The 16949-nt window shown below is 36.7% G+C and overlaps 1 protein-coding gene across 2 annotated transcripts in view; it reads right to left on the bottom strand.

The window, feature by feature from the left end:
* Positions 1-16699, bottom strand: part of sgpp2 (sphingosine-1-phosphate phosphatase 2) — a 64347-nt gene extending 47648 nt beyond the window's left edge. The window contains exons 1-2 of one of the 2 annotated variants that reach the window (XM_061925933.2): positions 16202-16699; positions 7738-7905 (exon numbers count right to left, since the gene is read on the bottom strand). In XM_061925933.2, coding sequence (XP_061781917.2) covers positions 7738-7905; positions 16202-16387 — 354 coding nt within the window. In that variant the 5' untranslated portion in view covers positions 16388-16699. The remainder of the gene's footprint in view (positions 1-7737; positions 7906-16201) is intronic. The other variant, XM_061925932.2, reaches the window with a different exon arrangement.
* Between the last annotated feature and the right edge of the window lie 250 nt (positions 16700-16949).

Here is a 16949-nt window from a genome sequence, read left to right as displayed (position 1 = left end):
TTTTATGGCTTACAATGGAGCCTACGGGGCGTAATTACAACAGCCTACAAAACGGCGTATTCCGAAGAGACACTCAAAAAGTGGCTTGAAGATGGTCTGTAAAACATCATCTAACATTTTGACCAAAGCACCACCACTACATGTTATGTAGACCAAGGGATCTTAACCTTTTGGACCTCGGGGCTCAACTTATCCACTAGAGTGGGGCCAAGGGCCCACTCATATATTAACACTGAATTAATGATCTTACTCTTGGTTTTAATCATATTCAATAAATATATCTAATAGAGATGTTGATGCTGATAAATGCTTTAAAATGTAATATCGTAAATTATCGGTATCGGTTTCAAAAAGTAAAATTAAAGGGGAACATTATCACCAGACCTATGTAAGCGTCAATATATACCTTGATGTTGCAGAAAAAAGACCATATATTTTTTTTTACCGATTTTCGAACTCTAAATGGGTGAATTTTGGCGAATTAAACGCCTTTCTATTATTCGCTCTCGGGAACCAATCCGCCATTTTCTCAAACACATTACAAACACCGAGTCAAATCAGCTCTGTTATTTTCCGTTTTTTCGACTGTTTTCCGTACCTTGGAGACATCATGCCTCGTCGGTGTGTTGTCGGAGGGTGTAACAACACGAACAGGGACGGATTCAAGTTGCACCAGTGGCCCAAAGATGCGAAAGTGGCAAGAAATTGGACGTTTGTTCCGCACACTTTACCGACGAAAGCTATGCTACGACAGAGATGGCAAGAATGTGTGGATATCCTGCAACACTCAAAGCAGGTGCATTTCCAACTGGACTGGACAGATCAGCTTTCAGGAAAAGAGAGCGGATGGGGGTATGTCTACAGAATATATTAATTGATGAAAACTGGGCTGTCTGCACTCTCAAAGTGCATGTTGTTGCCAAATGTATTTCATATGCTGTAAACCTAGTTCATAGTTGTTAGTTTCCTTTAATGCCAAACAAACACATACTAATCGTTGGTTAGAAGGCGATCGCCGAATTCGTCCTCGCTTTCTCCGGTGTCGCTGGCTGTCGTGTCGTTTTCGTCGGTTTCGCTTGCATACGGTTCAAACCGATATGGCTCAATAGCTTCAGTTTCTTCTTCAATTTCGTTTTCGCTACCTGCCTCCACACTACAACCATCCGTTTCAATACATGCGTAATCTGTTGAATCGCTTAAGCCGCTGAAATCCGAGTCTGAATCCGAGCTAATGTCGCTATACCTTGCTGTTCTAACCGCCATGTTTGTTTGTATTGGCATCACTATGTGACGTCACAGGAAAATGGACGGGTGTATATAATGATGGCTAAAATCAGGCACTTTGAAGCTTTTTTTAGGGATATTGCGTGACGAGTAAAATTTTGAAAAAAACTTCGAAAAATAAAATAAGCCACTGAGAACTGATTTTTAATGGTTTTAACCCTTCTGAAATTGTGATAATGTTCTCCTTTAATGACTTTTTAAAAACGCTGCTGTACCGAGCGGTACTTATCCGGTAAAACACGGACGTCTGGTATACTCTGGACTGAAGCTGTGTGCCTTCATTGTTTTTGTAGCTGTTGTTTTGAGGCATGTTTAAAAAAAATAATGCACGTTGTGAAAGTCAAAGTATAGTATTTCCCATAGTTGTAATGGGTATCAGGATTATCTCAGGGAGAGCATGTCCCAAATTCCAAGCTGTTTTGAGGCATGTTAAAAAAAAATAATGCATAATAAATATGGCAGTGCCATGTTGGCACTTTTTTCCATAACTGGAGTTGATGTTGTTCTCTTATTTTGGAAAACCTTGTTTTTGATTGATTGATTGAAACTTGTATTAGTAGATTGCACAGTACAGTACATATTCCGTACAATTGACCACTAAATGGTAACACCCGAATAAGTTTTTCAATTTCTTTAAGTCGTGGTCCACGTTAATCAATTCATGGTAAAGTTACATTGTTTAATGCATCCAGCGGGGCATCACAACAAAATTAGACATAATAATGTGTTAATTCCAAGACTGTATATATCGGTATCGGTTGATATCGGAATCGGTAATTAAGAGTTGGACAATATCGGAATATCGGCAAAAAAGCCATTATCGGACATCCTTAATATCTTACCTACTTATCATTTACAAGCTTGTCAAATTATATGAAAGCATGTGTAAATCATATATATTATTATTTTTCGGGCTTAGGTCAGGCTAATTAGAAAAATAAACACTGATCAAATATACTGCAAAAGAGGGAACTCAGAAAAACTGATGAAAAATAAATACACATACAATTATGCAGTGCTGTTAATAAATACATTTTAACGAAGTTAATAAATTAATAATATATGTTTCTTAAACTGTCAAAAAATGTTAGCTTCACCACTTGAGTCATATTTTTTGCGCTTAAGAAACTTCTCTGTGACTTTAACTCCACACTTCTTTTGTTTGTTGGAGATTGTCATTACTGCCACAAGTGGTGGAAAAGTGTATTACCACCGAGTACCGCTGCGGCCCATACGGACCACAGCTAAGAAACAGATATATTTTCGCGGCCCTCTAGTATGCGCTAATGGCCCAACATTGGGGCCTATGGTTAAGGTCAGTTGGTTATGGTTAAACATTACTGATGTAGACCACAAGGAAGTGTTTGAAATGTAGAAATCAGAATATAACCCATTTCAATCATGAAGAGTTTTTAATCATGGGGCTACTCTATTGTCACGCAATTATGCCCCAGAGGCTTTAAATTCTTGCTCATGCTCATGCATGCACTTCAAATGTTGCGTTGCTTTGTTGTGTGTGTGAGAGCAGGGGCGACGTATATGAGGGAAAGTTGGCACACAAGCTCGTAATCACGGCACCGCTATAAAAAGTTTGTCTGCGCTAGCACTTATAAAAACAATATCACTAATACTTGGTTAATATTCAAGTCATGAAATGTAAATGGAGTATTGTTGGCGCTTTTTGGATGTTTTTTTTATTGGGTTTTATGGGCGGAATAGAGGACCTCCTATTGGCTTCGCTGCTGTAAGCGGACTTTTATTTACCTTTATTTTCAAGTTAGAATGCGTTAAAAAAAATACATCCGTCGCCACATAATGATTGTGAATGATAGGCAAAATTACAAAAAAAGTGCAGTTCCCCTTTAAGAGTGTATAAAAACATTTGGATTCATCCAACCATTTTCTACCGCTTGTCCCTTTCGGGGTGGCGGGGCGGTGCTGGAGCCTATCTCAGCTGCACATGGGCCGAAGGCGGGGTACACCATGGACAAGTCGCCACTTCATCGCAGGGCCAACACAGATAGACAGACAACATTCACACTCACATTTACACACTGGGGCCAATTCAGTGGTTCTTAACCTGGGTTCGATCGAACCCTTCGCCACGGAGGTAAAAAGACATCCGACTTATCGTGTAAATAAAAACTTCTCCCTATCAGCATATTATGGATACCCCCAAACAATGTTCCCTCTAATTTTCCATCTGATTTGCAGGTTTTTTGATTGATTGATTGAAACTTTTACTTGCAGATTGCAAAGGAAGAGAATACACAGTACAATTTACACAGTACAGTACATATTCCGTAAAATTGACCACTAAATGGTAACACCCGAGTAAGTTTTTCAACTTGTTTAAGTCGGGATCCACGTTAATCAATTCATGGTAATGTGTGTAAGGTCTGCAATTTGTTGTGAGTTCATGCACTGTGTTGGTTCATTTTGTGCACCAGTAAAAAAATATATGACTTTTTCTTGAATTTGAAAAAAATATATATACCGTATTTTTTGGACTATAAGTCGCAATTTTTTTCATAGTTTGGCCCGGGATGCGACTTGTACTCAGGAGCGACTTATGTGTGAAATTATTAACACATTACCGTAAAATATCCATCCATCCATCCATCCATTTTCTACCCCTTATTCCCTATTTAGCTTATTCACGTAAGAGACTAGACGTATAAGATTTCATCGGGTTTAGCGATTAGGAGTGACAGATTGTTTGGTAAACGTATAGCATGTTCTATATGTTATAGTTATTTGAATGACTCTTACCATAATATGTTACGTTAACATACCAGGCACGTTCTCAGTTGGTTATTTATGCGTCATATAACGTACACTTATTCAGCCTGTTGTTCACTATTCTTTATTTATTTGAAATTGCCTTTCAAATGTCTATTCTTGGTGTTGGGTTTTATCAAATAAATTTCCCCCAAAAATGCGACTTATACTCCAGTGCGACTTATACATGTTTTTTTCCTTCTTTATTATGCATTTTCGGCAGGTGCGACTTATACTCCGGTACGACTTATACTCCGAAAAATACGGTATATATATTTTTCACGAAAGAAGGGTTCGGTGAATGCGCATATGAAACTGGTGGGGTTCGGTACCTCCAACAATGTTAAGAACCACTGGGCCAATTTAATGTTGCCAATCAACCTAATTCATATTTTGTTTAAATTATTATTTTTTTGCTCAGATCTCTCATTAAATTTTTGTCCTATGTAAAATGTAAAAAGACATGTCATGTTTTATTTTTACCATTTAAATGCCCATTTTGAAAAATATGCATAACATAATATGTGTTATTAATCTTATTTATATTTAGGCCTGATTTGTAACCCAGTACCCCAGCGGGAAAGTTAGGACCATTCCGAAGGCTTCTGACTAAAAGGGGCACCTAAAAATAGACAATAGCTAATATTGTGATTTTTATTTATTTATTATGGGGCCTGGAATTCCCGGCGGCGCCCCTCTGTGTATGTGTGAGTGGGTGGACAGAAACAGCATAGTGCAAGGACCCCTATAAACATTACTTAGGTCTGTAGGAACAATGATGGGTTTGCTGTTAGAAGTCAGCAGTACATGGTGATGCGCCCCCAGGGATGACAATCCAAATGGTGAACCCAAAAAGAGAGAGAGAGAGAAAGCACAGGGCACTGATGAGGCCAATAAAAGACACCAGTGGGAGGAGAACACACAGCAGAGCTAGTAATGGCTAACTAGAGGGAGGGAAATTGGTGTGTTTAGCTGGCAAGCTGAAGTGAGCGTGTGTTTGTGTGTGTGTGTGTGTGTTCTGGTATTGCTACCCTTCTTGAGACATCAAACAAGGAAAAGTGCCTTCCATATGAGGACCGGTGAACAGGTTAGGACCGAAATCATGGTCGCAATACGGAAAACCATTGCATCTAATAGAGAGCCAAATACTAGAGTCTGTGAACATTGCTCCAAAGTCAGGACTTTTTGTTGATTTAATGTGCATACAAAAGTAAACATTGACAGGTGCAAAGGCAGCAATATATGATAAAACAAGACGACAGCTAAAGAAGGACTTCCCTTTTCATCCCCGAAAAAATCCGCCATGTGAACAGGTGATTGTATGACTTCCGGTTCTGACGTAAGACAATCCATATGTGACCATAGGATGAACAAATACACTACGGTACTAAGACTATAGTGGCCATTAACAGTTAGATTCTACAGCTGGGTTGCCCAAAGTGCGGCACGGGGGCCATCTGTGGTCCGTGACTCGTTTGTCATCGGCCTTAAGTACATTACGAAAAACAAAAAATAGATCTCGTGTCAGGTTTGTCACTGACAGTTTAGTTATGTTTTGAGTTTTTCCTCTGTTTGTCTTTATTTCCTGTTGGCGCTCTTATTTTGGTTATTTCCTACTTGTCTCCCTGAGTACTGTGTCCCCTCAGCTGTGGCTGATTGGCACCTGGCCACATCTGGTGTCAATCAGCCAGCTACTATTTAGACCTGCTTTTCCCTCCAGTCAGTGCTGGAGTATTGTCAATATCGCTAATGATTGTCAATGCCGATGTCATTTATACTTGTCGTTGTAGCTCTGTCTACTTCTGGTCACTCTGCTCATGTAATAGTTCATCCTGCTCGTTTCTTGCCACGTGAGTTTTGTTTATTCGTGTCACAGTAAGTGTTTTTGTTTCTTGTTCATAGTTTAGCCTTTGTGCTAGTTTCTGTTCATAGCCAAGTTTGTTCTCCGCCTTGTGCGCGCCTTTTGTTTGTACCCTTTTGTTTGTTTCTTGTTATAGAGTTAAATTAAATCATGTTTTCCTGCACCAAACCTGCCATCTCTACATCTTGGGGTTCGTCACCTACACCCTGTGACATCTCGTTTGCACACCTGGTGGTGAAATCTATCAAAACTAGGCCCAAAAGGAGGGATTTTTCAAATTGACTGTGTGTCGGTTTTAAAAGTGCTCCCCCTCCAGTTTGTGTACAAATTTTGAAGTGCTCCCCCTTTGGCCAACATATGTAATAACAAGTGTGTTTAAGAAATTGAAGTGAGACCCCTTTGCCCAAACTTAATTCAAAAAATAAAATAAGTATGTGTATAGAGACATACTATAATAACAAAGTAAATAATGAAGATTAAAAAACAATTACAAACAAAAAATTCAACAACAACAAAAATTACTGAAAGCTTACCTTTTTTATATTTGCATAGTATGTATGTATTATTAATAGAGATGTCCGATAATATCGGCCTGCCGATATTATCGGCCGATAAATGCGTTAAAATGTAATAACGGAAATTATCAGTATCGTTTTTTTTTTATTATTGGTATCGGTTTTTTATTTTTTATTAAATCAACATAAAAAACACAAGATACACTTACAATTAGTGCACCAACCCAAAAAACCTCCCTCCCCCATTTACACTCATTCACACAAAAGGGTTGTTTCTTTCTGTTATTAATATTCTGGTTCCTACATTATATATCAATATATATCAATACAGTCTGCAAGGGATACAGTCCGTGAGCACACATGATTGTGCGTGCTGCTGGTCCACTAATAGTACTAACCTTTAACAGTTAATTTTACTAATTTTCATTAATTACTAGTTTCTATGTAACTGTTTTTATATTGTTTTACTTTCTTTTTTATTCAAGAAAATGTTTTTAAATGTATTTATCTTATTTTATTAATTTTTTTAAAAAGTACCTTATCTTCACCATACCTGGTTGTCCAAATTAGGCATAATAATGTGTTAATTCCACGACTGCATATATCGGTATCGGTTGATATCGGTATCGGTAATTAAAGAGTTGGACAATATCGGATATCGGCAAAAAGCCATTATCGGACATCCCTAATTATTAATGTTCTTAATCTTTATATATCTAGAAAGGGTGGTCCTAAAGAGGTAGACATTTTTCGGAGGTCTCAAGAAGGTAAGAAATACAAGAACATAAGTGTGTGTGTGTGTGTGTGTGTGTGTGTGTGTGTGCAGGATGAGTTCATACAAGGGCCTGGTGTAGCCAGGATGAGAAAAGAATTCTATCGTGAGCCCTTAGGGGGCCCAACAAGGGGTTCAGACACAGGGCACCCAGCAAGTGCTGCGGGGAGGGGACACATAGGGCACAAAAACACACTGCCCGTCTAAAATGTCAATCTCTCTTTCGAAGAGCAAATCTGACATGTGTGACTTCTTTGTCTTCTAGAAGGAACAAACATAAAACAAGGTAAAGAGAATTTCCTCTCTGATGTCCTGATGTGTAAACTCTCAGTCCAGGGCCCAAGCAGTCTGGCCTTGGTGGCCCCCGGCCTGAGGATATATGTACATGCCACAGACAGGCACTGGACGGAGGGGAGGGGAAGGATGAAAGGAGGTTGAAAGGTGAAGAGATGGACCGCAGAGAGAAGAGAGGATGCTTTGTAAAAGCGAGACTGGGGGGACAGAAGAGCACAGTGAGGACTCACAGTCCACATGTTGACGAGGCGTCGACACAGGAAGGGGTCCAGGTTCCAGTGTATGCACGGCAGGCAGGTGATGTAAAAGACCTCGTGCCCCAGGCCGGCCGAGAGCAGGAAGAGGATGTGCAGCAGCCGGTTCCTCACTTCATACCCTGGCTTGGTGATGATGTAACCCTGTCAGGACATCACAAATAATCAACAGTGGGCCAGCCGGGTACAAAAAAGGTAGCTCAGGCAGGAGCAGGATCGATCTCGCATGTCACTGTTTAGTTGATTACCTGCAGCTCATTAAAAGTGACTCCATGCACTATCCTTCAAAAGTTGTCTGTGGCTGTAGCGGGGTGATTGGTGGAACTTAATGTTCACATTTATTTTAATGAAAAGCTACAACGTACAGTGGAACATCAATTTATGAACGCCTCTATTTGTGTTCTTTTCCGTTTGCGAACGTTTACATGGCGCATAATATGCCGCTGTGTGGGGACCATGTCTCAGCCTATAAACCAGGGGTCGGCAACCCAAAATGTTGAAAGAGCCATATTGGACCAAAAACTAATCTGTCTGGAGCCGCAATAAATGAAACGTCGTATATAAATCTTATAATGAAGGCAACACATGACGTAAGTGTCTATATTAGCTATAGTAGCCTACTATCAAAATGACTATGTGTCGCAGGCTGAAGCAAATCTTTGTTGACAGAAATTTAGAAATGTAATATTTATTCTACACCATTTTTACAACATTAGAAACCATTAGTAAATCAGAGGTTACTCAGAAGGTGAGATAACTCTTGGAAATTACTGGCTTATAATGGCGAAAGGTATAGATGTGTGTGTTCAAGTTAAAGGGGAACATTATCACAATTTCAGAAGGGTTAAAACCATTAAAAATCAGTTCCCAGTGGCTTATTTTATTTTTCGAAGTTTTTTTCAAAATTTTACCGATCACGCAATATCCCTAAAAAAAAGCTTCAAAATGCCTGATTTTAACCATCGTTAAATACACCCATCCATTTTCCTGTGACGTCACACAGTGATGCCAACACAAACAAACATGGCGGAAAGAACAGCAAGCTATAGCGACATTAGCTCGGATTCAGACTCGGATTTCAGCGGCTTAAGCGATTCAACAGATGGAGTGTGGAGGCAGGTAGCAAAAACGAAATTGAAGAAGAAACTGAAGCTATTGAGCCATATCGGTTTGAACCGTATGCAAGCGAAACCGACGAAAACGACACGACAGCCAGCGACACGGGAGAAAGCGAGGACGAATTCGGCGATCGCCTTCTAACCAACGATTGGTAAGTGTTTGGCATTAAAGGAAACTAACAACTATGAACTAGGTTTACAGCATATGAAATACATTTGGCAACAACATGCACTTTGAGAGTGCAGACAGCCCAGTTTTCATCAATTAATATATTCTGTAGACATACCCTCATCCGCTCTCTTTTCCTGAAAGCTGATCTGTCCAGTCCAGTTGGAAATGCATCTGCTTTGAGTGTCGCAGGATATCCACACATTCTTGCCATCTCTGTCGTAGCATAGCTTTCGTCGGTAAAGTGTGCGGAACAAACGTCCAATTTCTTGCCACTTTCGCGTCTTTGGGCCACTGGTGCAACTTGAATCCGTCCCTGTTCGTGTTGTTACACCCTCCGACAACACACCGACGAGGCATGATGTCTCCAAGGTACGGAAAACAGTCGAAAAAACGGAAAATAACAGAGCTGATTTGACTCGGTGTTTGTAATGTGTTTGAGAAAATGGCGGATTGCTTCCCGCTCCGAGAGCGAATAATAGAAAGGCGTTAAATTCTCCAAAATTCACCCATTTAGAGTTCGGAAATCGGTTAAAAAAATATATGGTCTTTTTTCTGCAACATCAAGGTATATATTGACACTTACATAGGTCTGGTGATAATGTTCCCCTTTAAAGGAAACGGCAGGCTGTCTTCTTCTAATACATTTATTACAATCTTTGGCAAGCTAGGTCATGTTTGCTGTGGTCTGGAACAACATGGCACACAAACAACTATCTGAAATGTGGCTAATATTCCATACAGATAATGTGTCATGAGACATGAAAAACTAAATATATACAAAGAAGACATAAGTAAAGGAAATGAAATGAGCTCAAATATACCTACAAATGAGGCATAATGATGTAGGGCTGGGCCAGGGGTCGGCAACCCGCGGCTCCGGAGACGCATGCGGCTCTTTGATCACTCTGATGCGGCTCAGCAGCTTACTTGCTGAACCTCCCAATTTTCCCGTGAGACTTCCGGATTTCAGTGCCTCTCGCAGAAAACTCCCGGGATTGATATTCACCGATTTTCACCCTTACAGCTATAATAAGGGCGTGCCATGATGGTACAACATTTGGCACTCTCTACAAGCTGTATTAACAGCGTGCCAGCCCAACACTTGTTATGCAATATACATCTTCTGCTTGAACACATACGTGACAGCAAGGCATACTTTGTCAACAGCCACACAAGTTACACTGACGGTGACGATATAGAACAACTTTAACACTCTTACTAATAATGCGCCACACTTTGAACCAAAACCAAACAAGAATGACAAACACATTTCGGGAGAACATCTGCACCTTAACACAACATAAACAACAGAACAAACACCCAGAATCCCATGCAGCCCTGACGCTTCCGGGCTACATTATACACCCCTGCTACCACCAAACCCCGCCCCCACCCCAACCCTGCTCCCTCACACATCAACCCCCCCCTCCCAGACACAAGATGAAATGATTGCCCTTTTTTCGGTTTTGAGCGCACCTGTTGGGTGTTATGTATGTATGTATGTATATATATATATATATATATATATATATATATATATATATATATAGATAGATGGATAGATAGATACATAGATAGATATAAAGCCTAATCATATATATATATATATATATATATATTAGGGGTGTAACGGTACACAAAAATTTCGGTTCGGTACGTACCTCGGTTTAGAGGTCACGGTTCGGTTCATTTTCGGTACAGTAAGAAAACAACAAAATATACATTTTTTGGTTATTTATTTACCAAATTTGTAAACAATGGCATAACATACATATACACACAGGGTCCATTGCCAGGGTTAATGTGGTCAACATATATAAAATAAAAACTAAATAAGATTAGGCTCAAAATGGTTTCTTAACAAAACCTTTCTACATATAAAGTGCTTTTTTTGATTGATTGATTGAGACTTTTATTAGTAGATTGCACAGTACAGTACATATTCCATACAATTGACCACTAAATGGTAACACCCCAATACGTTTTTCAACTTGTTTAAGTCGGGGTCCATATTAATCAACAATAAACTGCCTCAAGTTGTTGCTCAGATTAAATAAAATGACAAAACTTTTCTTCTACATATAAAAAATGCAACATTAAACAGTTTCAAGTCAACTCAGCCTCAGATTAACTTTTCTTTCCCCCCCCAGCCTGGCTAACTTGGCAGTAAGAGGATATATGGGCTCATTGTTCTTCCACCATAGAAGTGGGTCAAAATCTAGTTTCTAATGCAATATGGTCTTAAATCTGCTGCTATAAAAACATTTGTTATTGCTTTAGCCCTGCCTGACTTGCCGAGGAGAGGCTGCTTGAATGCGGTGGTGACGCTTCAAATGGGTTAGCATGTTTGACGTGTTGTCAGAAGCAGCTGCTGAACAATGTCAGCAAACCTCCGTCTTCCATTGTTGTATCGCCTAGCCAAAGTGTTCCCAAACGGGAAATCTTAACGAGGCAGGAGGGTCTTCCAGCTCTGGCTTTTACATGTTGTCGTAGCCCGGTCACTGCTAGCATGCCGTGTGTTGTGCCTCGGTGTGCATTGTTTACACAACGTGCGGTACGCTACTTAATATGTCCGTGTGGAAACTCGTTCGGTACACCTCCGAACCGAACCGAAACCCCCGTACCAAAACGGTTCAATACAAATACACGTACCGTTACACCCCTAATATATATATATATATATATATATATATATATATAAGAATGCCCTGTGATGAGGTCGCGACTTGTCCAGGGTGTATCCCGCCTACTGCCTGAATGCAGCTGGGATAGGCTCCAGCGACCCCGAAAGGGACAAGCGGTAGAAAATGGATTGATGGATATATAAGAATCTGCTGCAAAAATGTGAGTCACAAGTTGTTTTAAACTAAACTCACGGGCCACCAGTTGAATAGGCCAAATAATGAAAAGGAGGGGACTTAAAATGGAACCTTGAGGAACACCACTAGTATACCTAAAGAAGTTGAACAAACGACTACTGACTGCATCTGAACTGAACAAGCTACAGCAACACCTTAGTTACATAAATCACATTACAAAAAAATTATAACTGCCAAAAAAGGAGAGGACTTAAAGAGTTGCCTTGAGGAATGCCTCAGTGATGTAAATCACAACTTTGGACCCTATTGTTCACAATGGTCCAAGTTCCTCTATACCAGTGGTTCTCAAATGGGGGTACGCGTACCCCTGGGGGTACTTGAAGGTATGCCAAGGGGTATGTGAGATTTTTTTTTTAATATTCTAAAAATAGCAACAATTCAAAAATAATTTATAAATATATTTATTGAATAATACTTCAACAAAATATGAATGTAAGTTCATAAACTGAACATCAAATCAAGTAGGCTATTCCATCCATTATGTGGACATATTTATAATTGAATCACTTGTTTATTTTTCAACAAGTTTTTAGTTATTTTTATATCTTTTTTTCCCAAATAGTTCAAGAAAGACCACTACAAATGAGCAATATTTTGCACTGTTATACAATTTAATAAATCAGAAACTGATGACATAGTGCTGTATTTTACTTCTTTATCTCTTTTTTTCAACCGAAAATGCTTTGCTCTGTTTAGGGGGTACTTGAATTAAAAAAAATGTTCACAGGGGGTACATCACTGAAAAAAGGTTGAGAACCACTGCTCTATACAACAGGAGCACTCTTTGGTGTCATTCCGGGCCGCCAGTTGAATATCACTTTTGTACACCCTGTGACTGTATTCATTGGAGTTGGTTACAGTAAGAAGTGTCTTGTACCAAACCAAAGACTTGAATGGCAAATACAGGAAGTTATGTTCTTCATCTCACAAGAAATGCTGCTGAAATCATTGGACACAATTCCTGGACAACTCCAGCTCTTACATAAAAAAAATACTACTAAAATGTGTTTACTTTTCCACTAATGCATGGATATTGAAAGTGTTTGTTGACAACATAAATCAGGGAGTTACTTTTCATCCATCCTGAATAGACAGCAGTATAATGTGTATACAGTACATTACTTTTGAATAGTAGGATTTGTTTAGCACCAAGTACATCACTTTCTAAAGCTACTAAAAAATAATATATATATATTTTTTTCATTACATTTAACACTAATTTATGCTTTGAATCAGACACTCGTCGACAAAAAAGCAGAAGGACAAATGTAAACGTCTTACTCAACTTGTCACTGTATAAACGGTAGCAAACACAGGCAGCAAGACAAACGAGAAAAGCCAGTCAGAGCCTGATTGACTATTCGTGATAATGTTTGCTTTTGACTTTGTTCGTTTTCTAGTCTAGATTATGTATAAATATATTAGTATTTGAAATTATAAGGACAATATTTAAAATGTGTGTATTTTTTTTGTGCAGCTTTGGTTCTAATTTAGTATATTGAAATTAATTTGTAATCAAAATTAATATCGGACTGTATTTAATATAAGCAATATTTTCCAGTGAAGATTTAATTCCAATTCAATATATTTGAGTATTTTTGTATTTAAAAAATATTAGTCGTATATTTGTTTCAATATGTTTGTATTGGAAATGATTCTGGCGATAATATCCAAAATGTGTTTTTTCTAGTGTAGATGTTTCTTATTGGATATCTTTAAATATATTTTAATTTAAAATTATTTCTTAAAACAGACTTTAAAATTATCACTTTTTATTCCAGTGTAAATTTTATTGTAATTTAACATTTTTAAATCAATTAATATTTAAGATCATTTGTAAAACAACATTGAACATGTGTTTTAAGTGTAGATTTTGTTCTAATTTAATAGCTATGTATTCAAAATTATCAGACAATACTTAATACGAGTGTTTTTACTCGTGTATATTTAGTTCTAAATTTATGTATTTGAGTATATATTTTTAATGATTTAATGATTATTTTTAATTTAATATATTTGTATATAAAATTATCCTCAAGATATCTAAAATTAGTTTTTCTTAGTGTAGACTTTGTTTATAATGTAATATATGTTCTCATTTAAAATATTTGATGTGATTATTAAATCATCCTCATCATCATTATTAAATCAATATTTGATTGTGTTAAAATTAAATATATAGTATAATTTGTTATATTTTATTTAAAACTATTATTATTATTACTATTAGTTGCATTTATTCTTAAAAGGGCTGCTTGCACCCCTTATCAATTTTTGATGACGAGCAATTTTTTTATCAATATAATTAGTAATTGCGAATAATAATGACACTTTGAAAAAAAAGTTATGTTAAACCACTAATAATAACATAGTGCTCAATATATTTTTTAAATTTGATATATATAAGTATATATTTTAATTATTATTTAGACAATATTTAAAATGTATTTTTTCTTGTGTATTTTAGTTTTAGTTTAAAATATTTATATCTAAAATTATTCTGAATACATTATTTAAAATGTGTTAAAATTAAATATATAGTCTCATATAAAATGATTTGATTTAATTTATTTATTAATCAAAATTATTAACACACTATTTAAAATTATTGCTTTTTAGTCCAGTGTAGATTTTATAATAATTTGTTATATTTTATTTAAAACTATTATTATTATTACTATTAGTTGCATTTATTTTTAAAAGGGCTGTTTGCACCCCTTATTAATTTTTGATGACGAGCATTTTTTATCAACATAATTAGTAATTGCGAATAATAATGACACTTTGAAAAAAAAAAGTTATGTTAAACCACTAATAATAACATAGCCGATGTTGTGCTCAATATATTTTTTTAAGTTGATATATTTAAGTATATATTTTAATTGTTATTTAGACAATATTTTAAATGTATTTTTTCTTGTGTATTTTTGTTTTAGTTTAATATATTCATATCTAAAATTATTCTGCAGACATGATTTAAAATGTGCTGAAATTAAATATATAGTCTCGTATAAAAATATTTGATTTAATTGATTTATTAATCAAATTATTAACACTCTCAAGACATTATTTAAAATGTGTTAACATTAAATATATAGTCTCATATAAAATTATTTGATTGAATTTATTTATTAATCCAAATTATTAACACACTACTTAAAATTATTGTTTTTAGTCCAGTGTAGATTTTATTATAATTTGTCATATTTAAAACTATTATTATTATTATTACTATTAGTTGCATTTGAAATGTTTTCTTAAAAGGGCTTGTTGCACCCCTTAGCAATTTTTGATGACAAGCAAATTTTTTATCAAAATAATTAGTAATTGTGAATAATAATGACACTTTTAAGAAAAAAAAAAGTTATGTTAAACCACTAGTAATAACATAGCCGATGTTGTTCTTCACATATTTTTTTAATTTGATATATTTAAGTATATATTTAAATTTCCTATTTAGACAATATTTAAAATGTATTTTTCTTGTATATTTTTGTTTTAGTTTAATATATTTATATCTAAAATAATTCTGCAGACATGATTTAAAATGTGCTGAAATTAAATATATAGTCTCGTATAAAAATATTTGATTTAATTGATTTATTAATCAAATTATTAACACTCTCACTATTATGTTAGATCCATTATGGACTGGACTCTCACAATATTATGCTATATCCACTCGATGTCCATTGCACCGGTCCCCTCCAAGGTTTCTCATTGTTATCCCATTGGGTTGAGTTTTTTCTTGCCCTGATGTGGGATGTCGTTGTGGCTTGTGCAGCCCTTTGAGGCACTCGTGATTTAGGGCTATACCTGTATAAGTAAATATTGATTGATTGATTGATTGATGAACACACTATTTAAAATAATTGCTTTTTAGTCGAGTGTAGATTTTATAATAATTTGTTATATTTTATTTAAAACTATTATTAGTATTACTATTAGTTGCATATATTCTTAAAACTGCTGTTAGCACCCCTTATCAATTTTTGATGACGAGCAATTTTTTAATCAATATAATTAGTAATTGAGAATAATAATGACACTTTGAAAAAAAAAAGAAGTTATGTTAAACCACTAATAATAACATAGCCGATGTTGTTCTTGACATATTTTTTCAATTTAAGTTAATTAATAATAATTTATTTTAAATTATTTGTATTTAAAACTATGACGATACAATTAAAAATGATTGCGTTTTTATATGATCTAGATTTGGTTCTAATTAGATGTATTTGAAAATATTTGTCTTCAATGTCAATACATACATTTTCTCCATATTTGCAGTTTGATTTGCTGTCCTGGTGGTCCCAAGTCTTCTGGTGCGGACCACCTGATTGGTCAATAGCCCCCCCGCGTCTGTGACGCGTTACCTCGACCAGGAAGAGTCCACATCGCCGCTGGAAGCCCGCAACCAGCGCCGAGTCGTGCAGGTAAGCCAGGGCCTCCCGCATGTCAGGTGTACGCGTTTACCTGACTTCCGGACGAAATGACACCTGACTGTAGAGCAAAAAGCACCGTGCGGCACAGAGGTGTGGCTGATGCGCGTCACAGGTGCGCGCTGCAGGGCGGTGCTAAGCCGCGAAAGGGACGGAAGTGATCGACTTAAACATGTTCCCAGCGCTACGTTTGAAGTGTTTAACGTAGATTAGAAAATACGTAACGATAACGACGATATGGAGCAGTAGTGAAGGTCTTTATCTGCGCAATCTTGTGACCGCGTGGTCGCGTGATTGACAGGTGGAACAAGTTGGCTCGGCTTCCTCGCGTGCACTTGTTTAGTGACGTCACGAAAGTGTGTGTGTGTGTGAGAGGAAGAATCGCTTTTGTTTCCAAGTCGGTAACAAGGACATGGAAAAATAAAGTCATCCAAAAGCAGGGTTTTATTACACTTGTGTGTGGATTAGAGACAACAATGTAAATGCTGGATTGTAGCCAAAGTTACTATGCAAGAGTCCACCTGTTGTGTAAAGTGCAGCCTGGCGGCCATTTTTGGCACTCACTTTATTCTTGAAG

The sequence above is a fragment of the Nerophis lumbriciformis genome, linkage group LG30, assembly GCF_033978685.3.
Source record: "Nerophis lumbriciformis linkage group LG30, RoL_Nlum_v2.1, whole genome shotgun sequence".
NCBI lineage: Eukaryota > Metazoa > Chordata > Actinopteri > Syngnathiformes > Syngnathidae > Nerophis > Nerophis lumbriciformis.
This window is presented reverse-complemented; position numbering and strand designations above follow the sequence as displayed.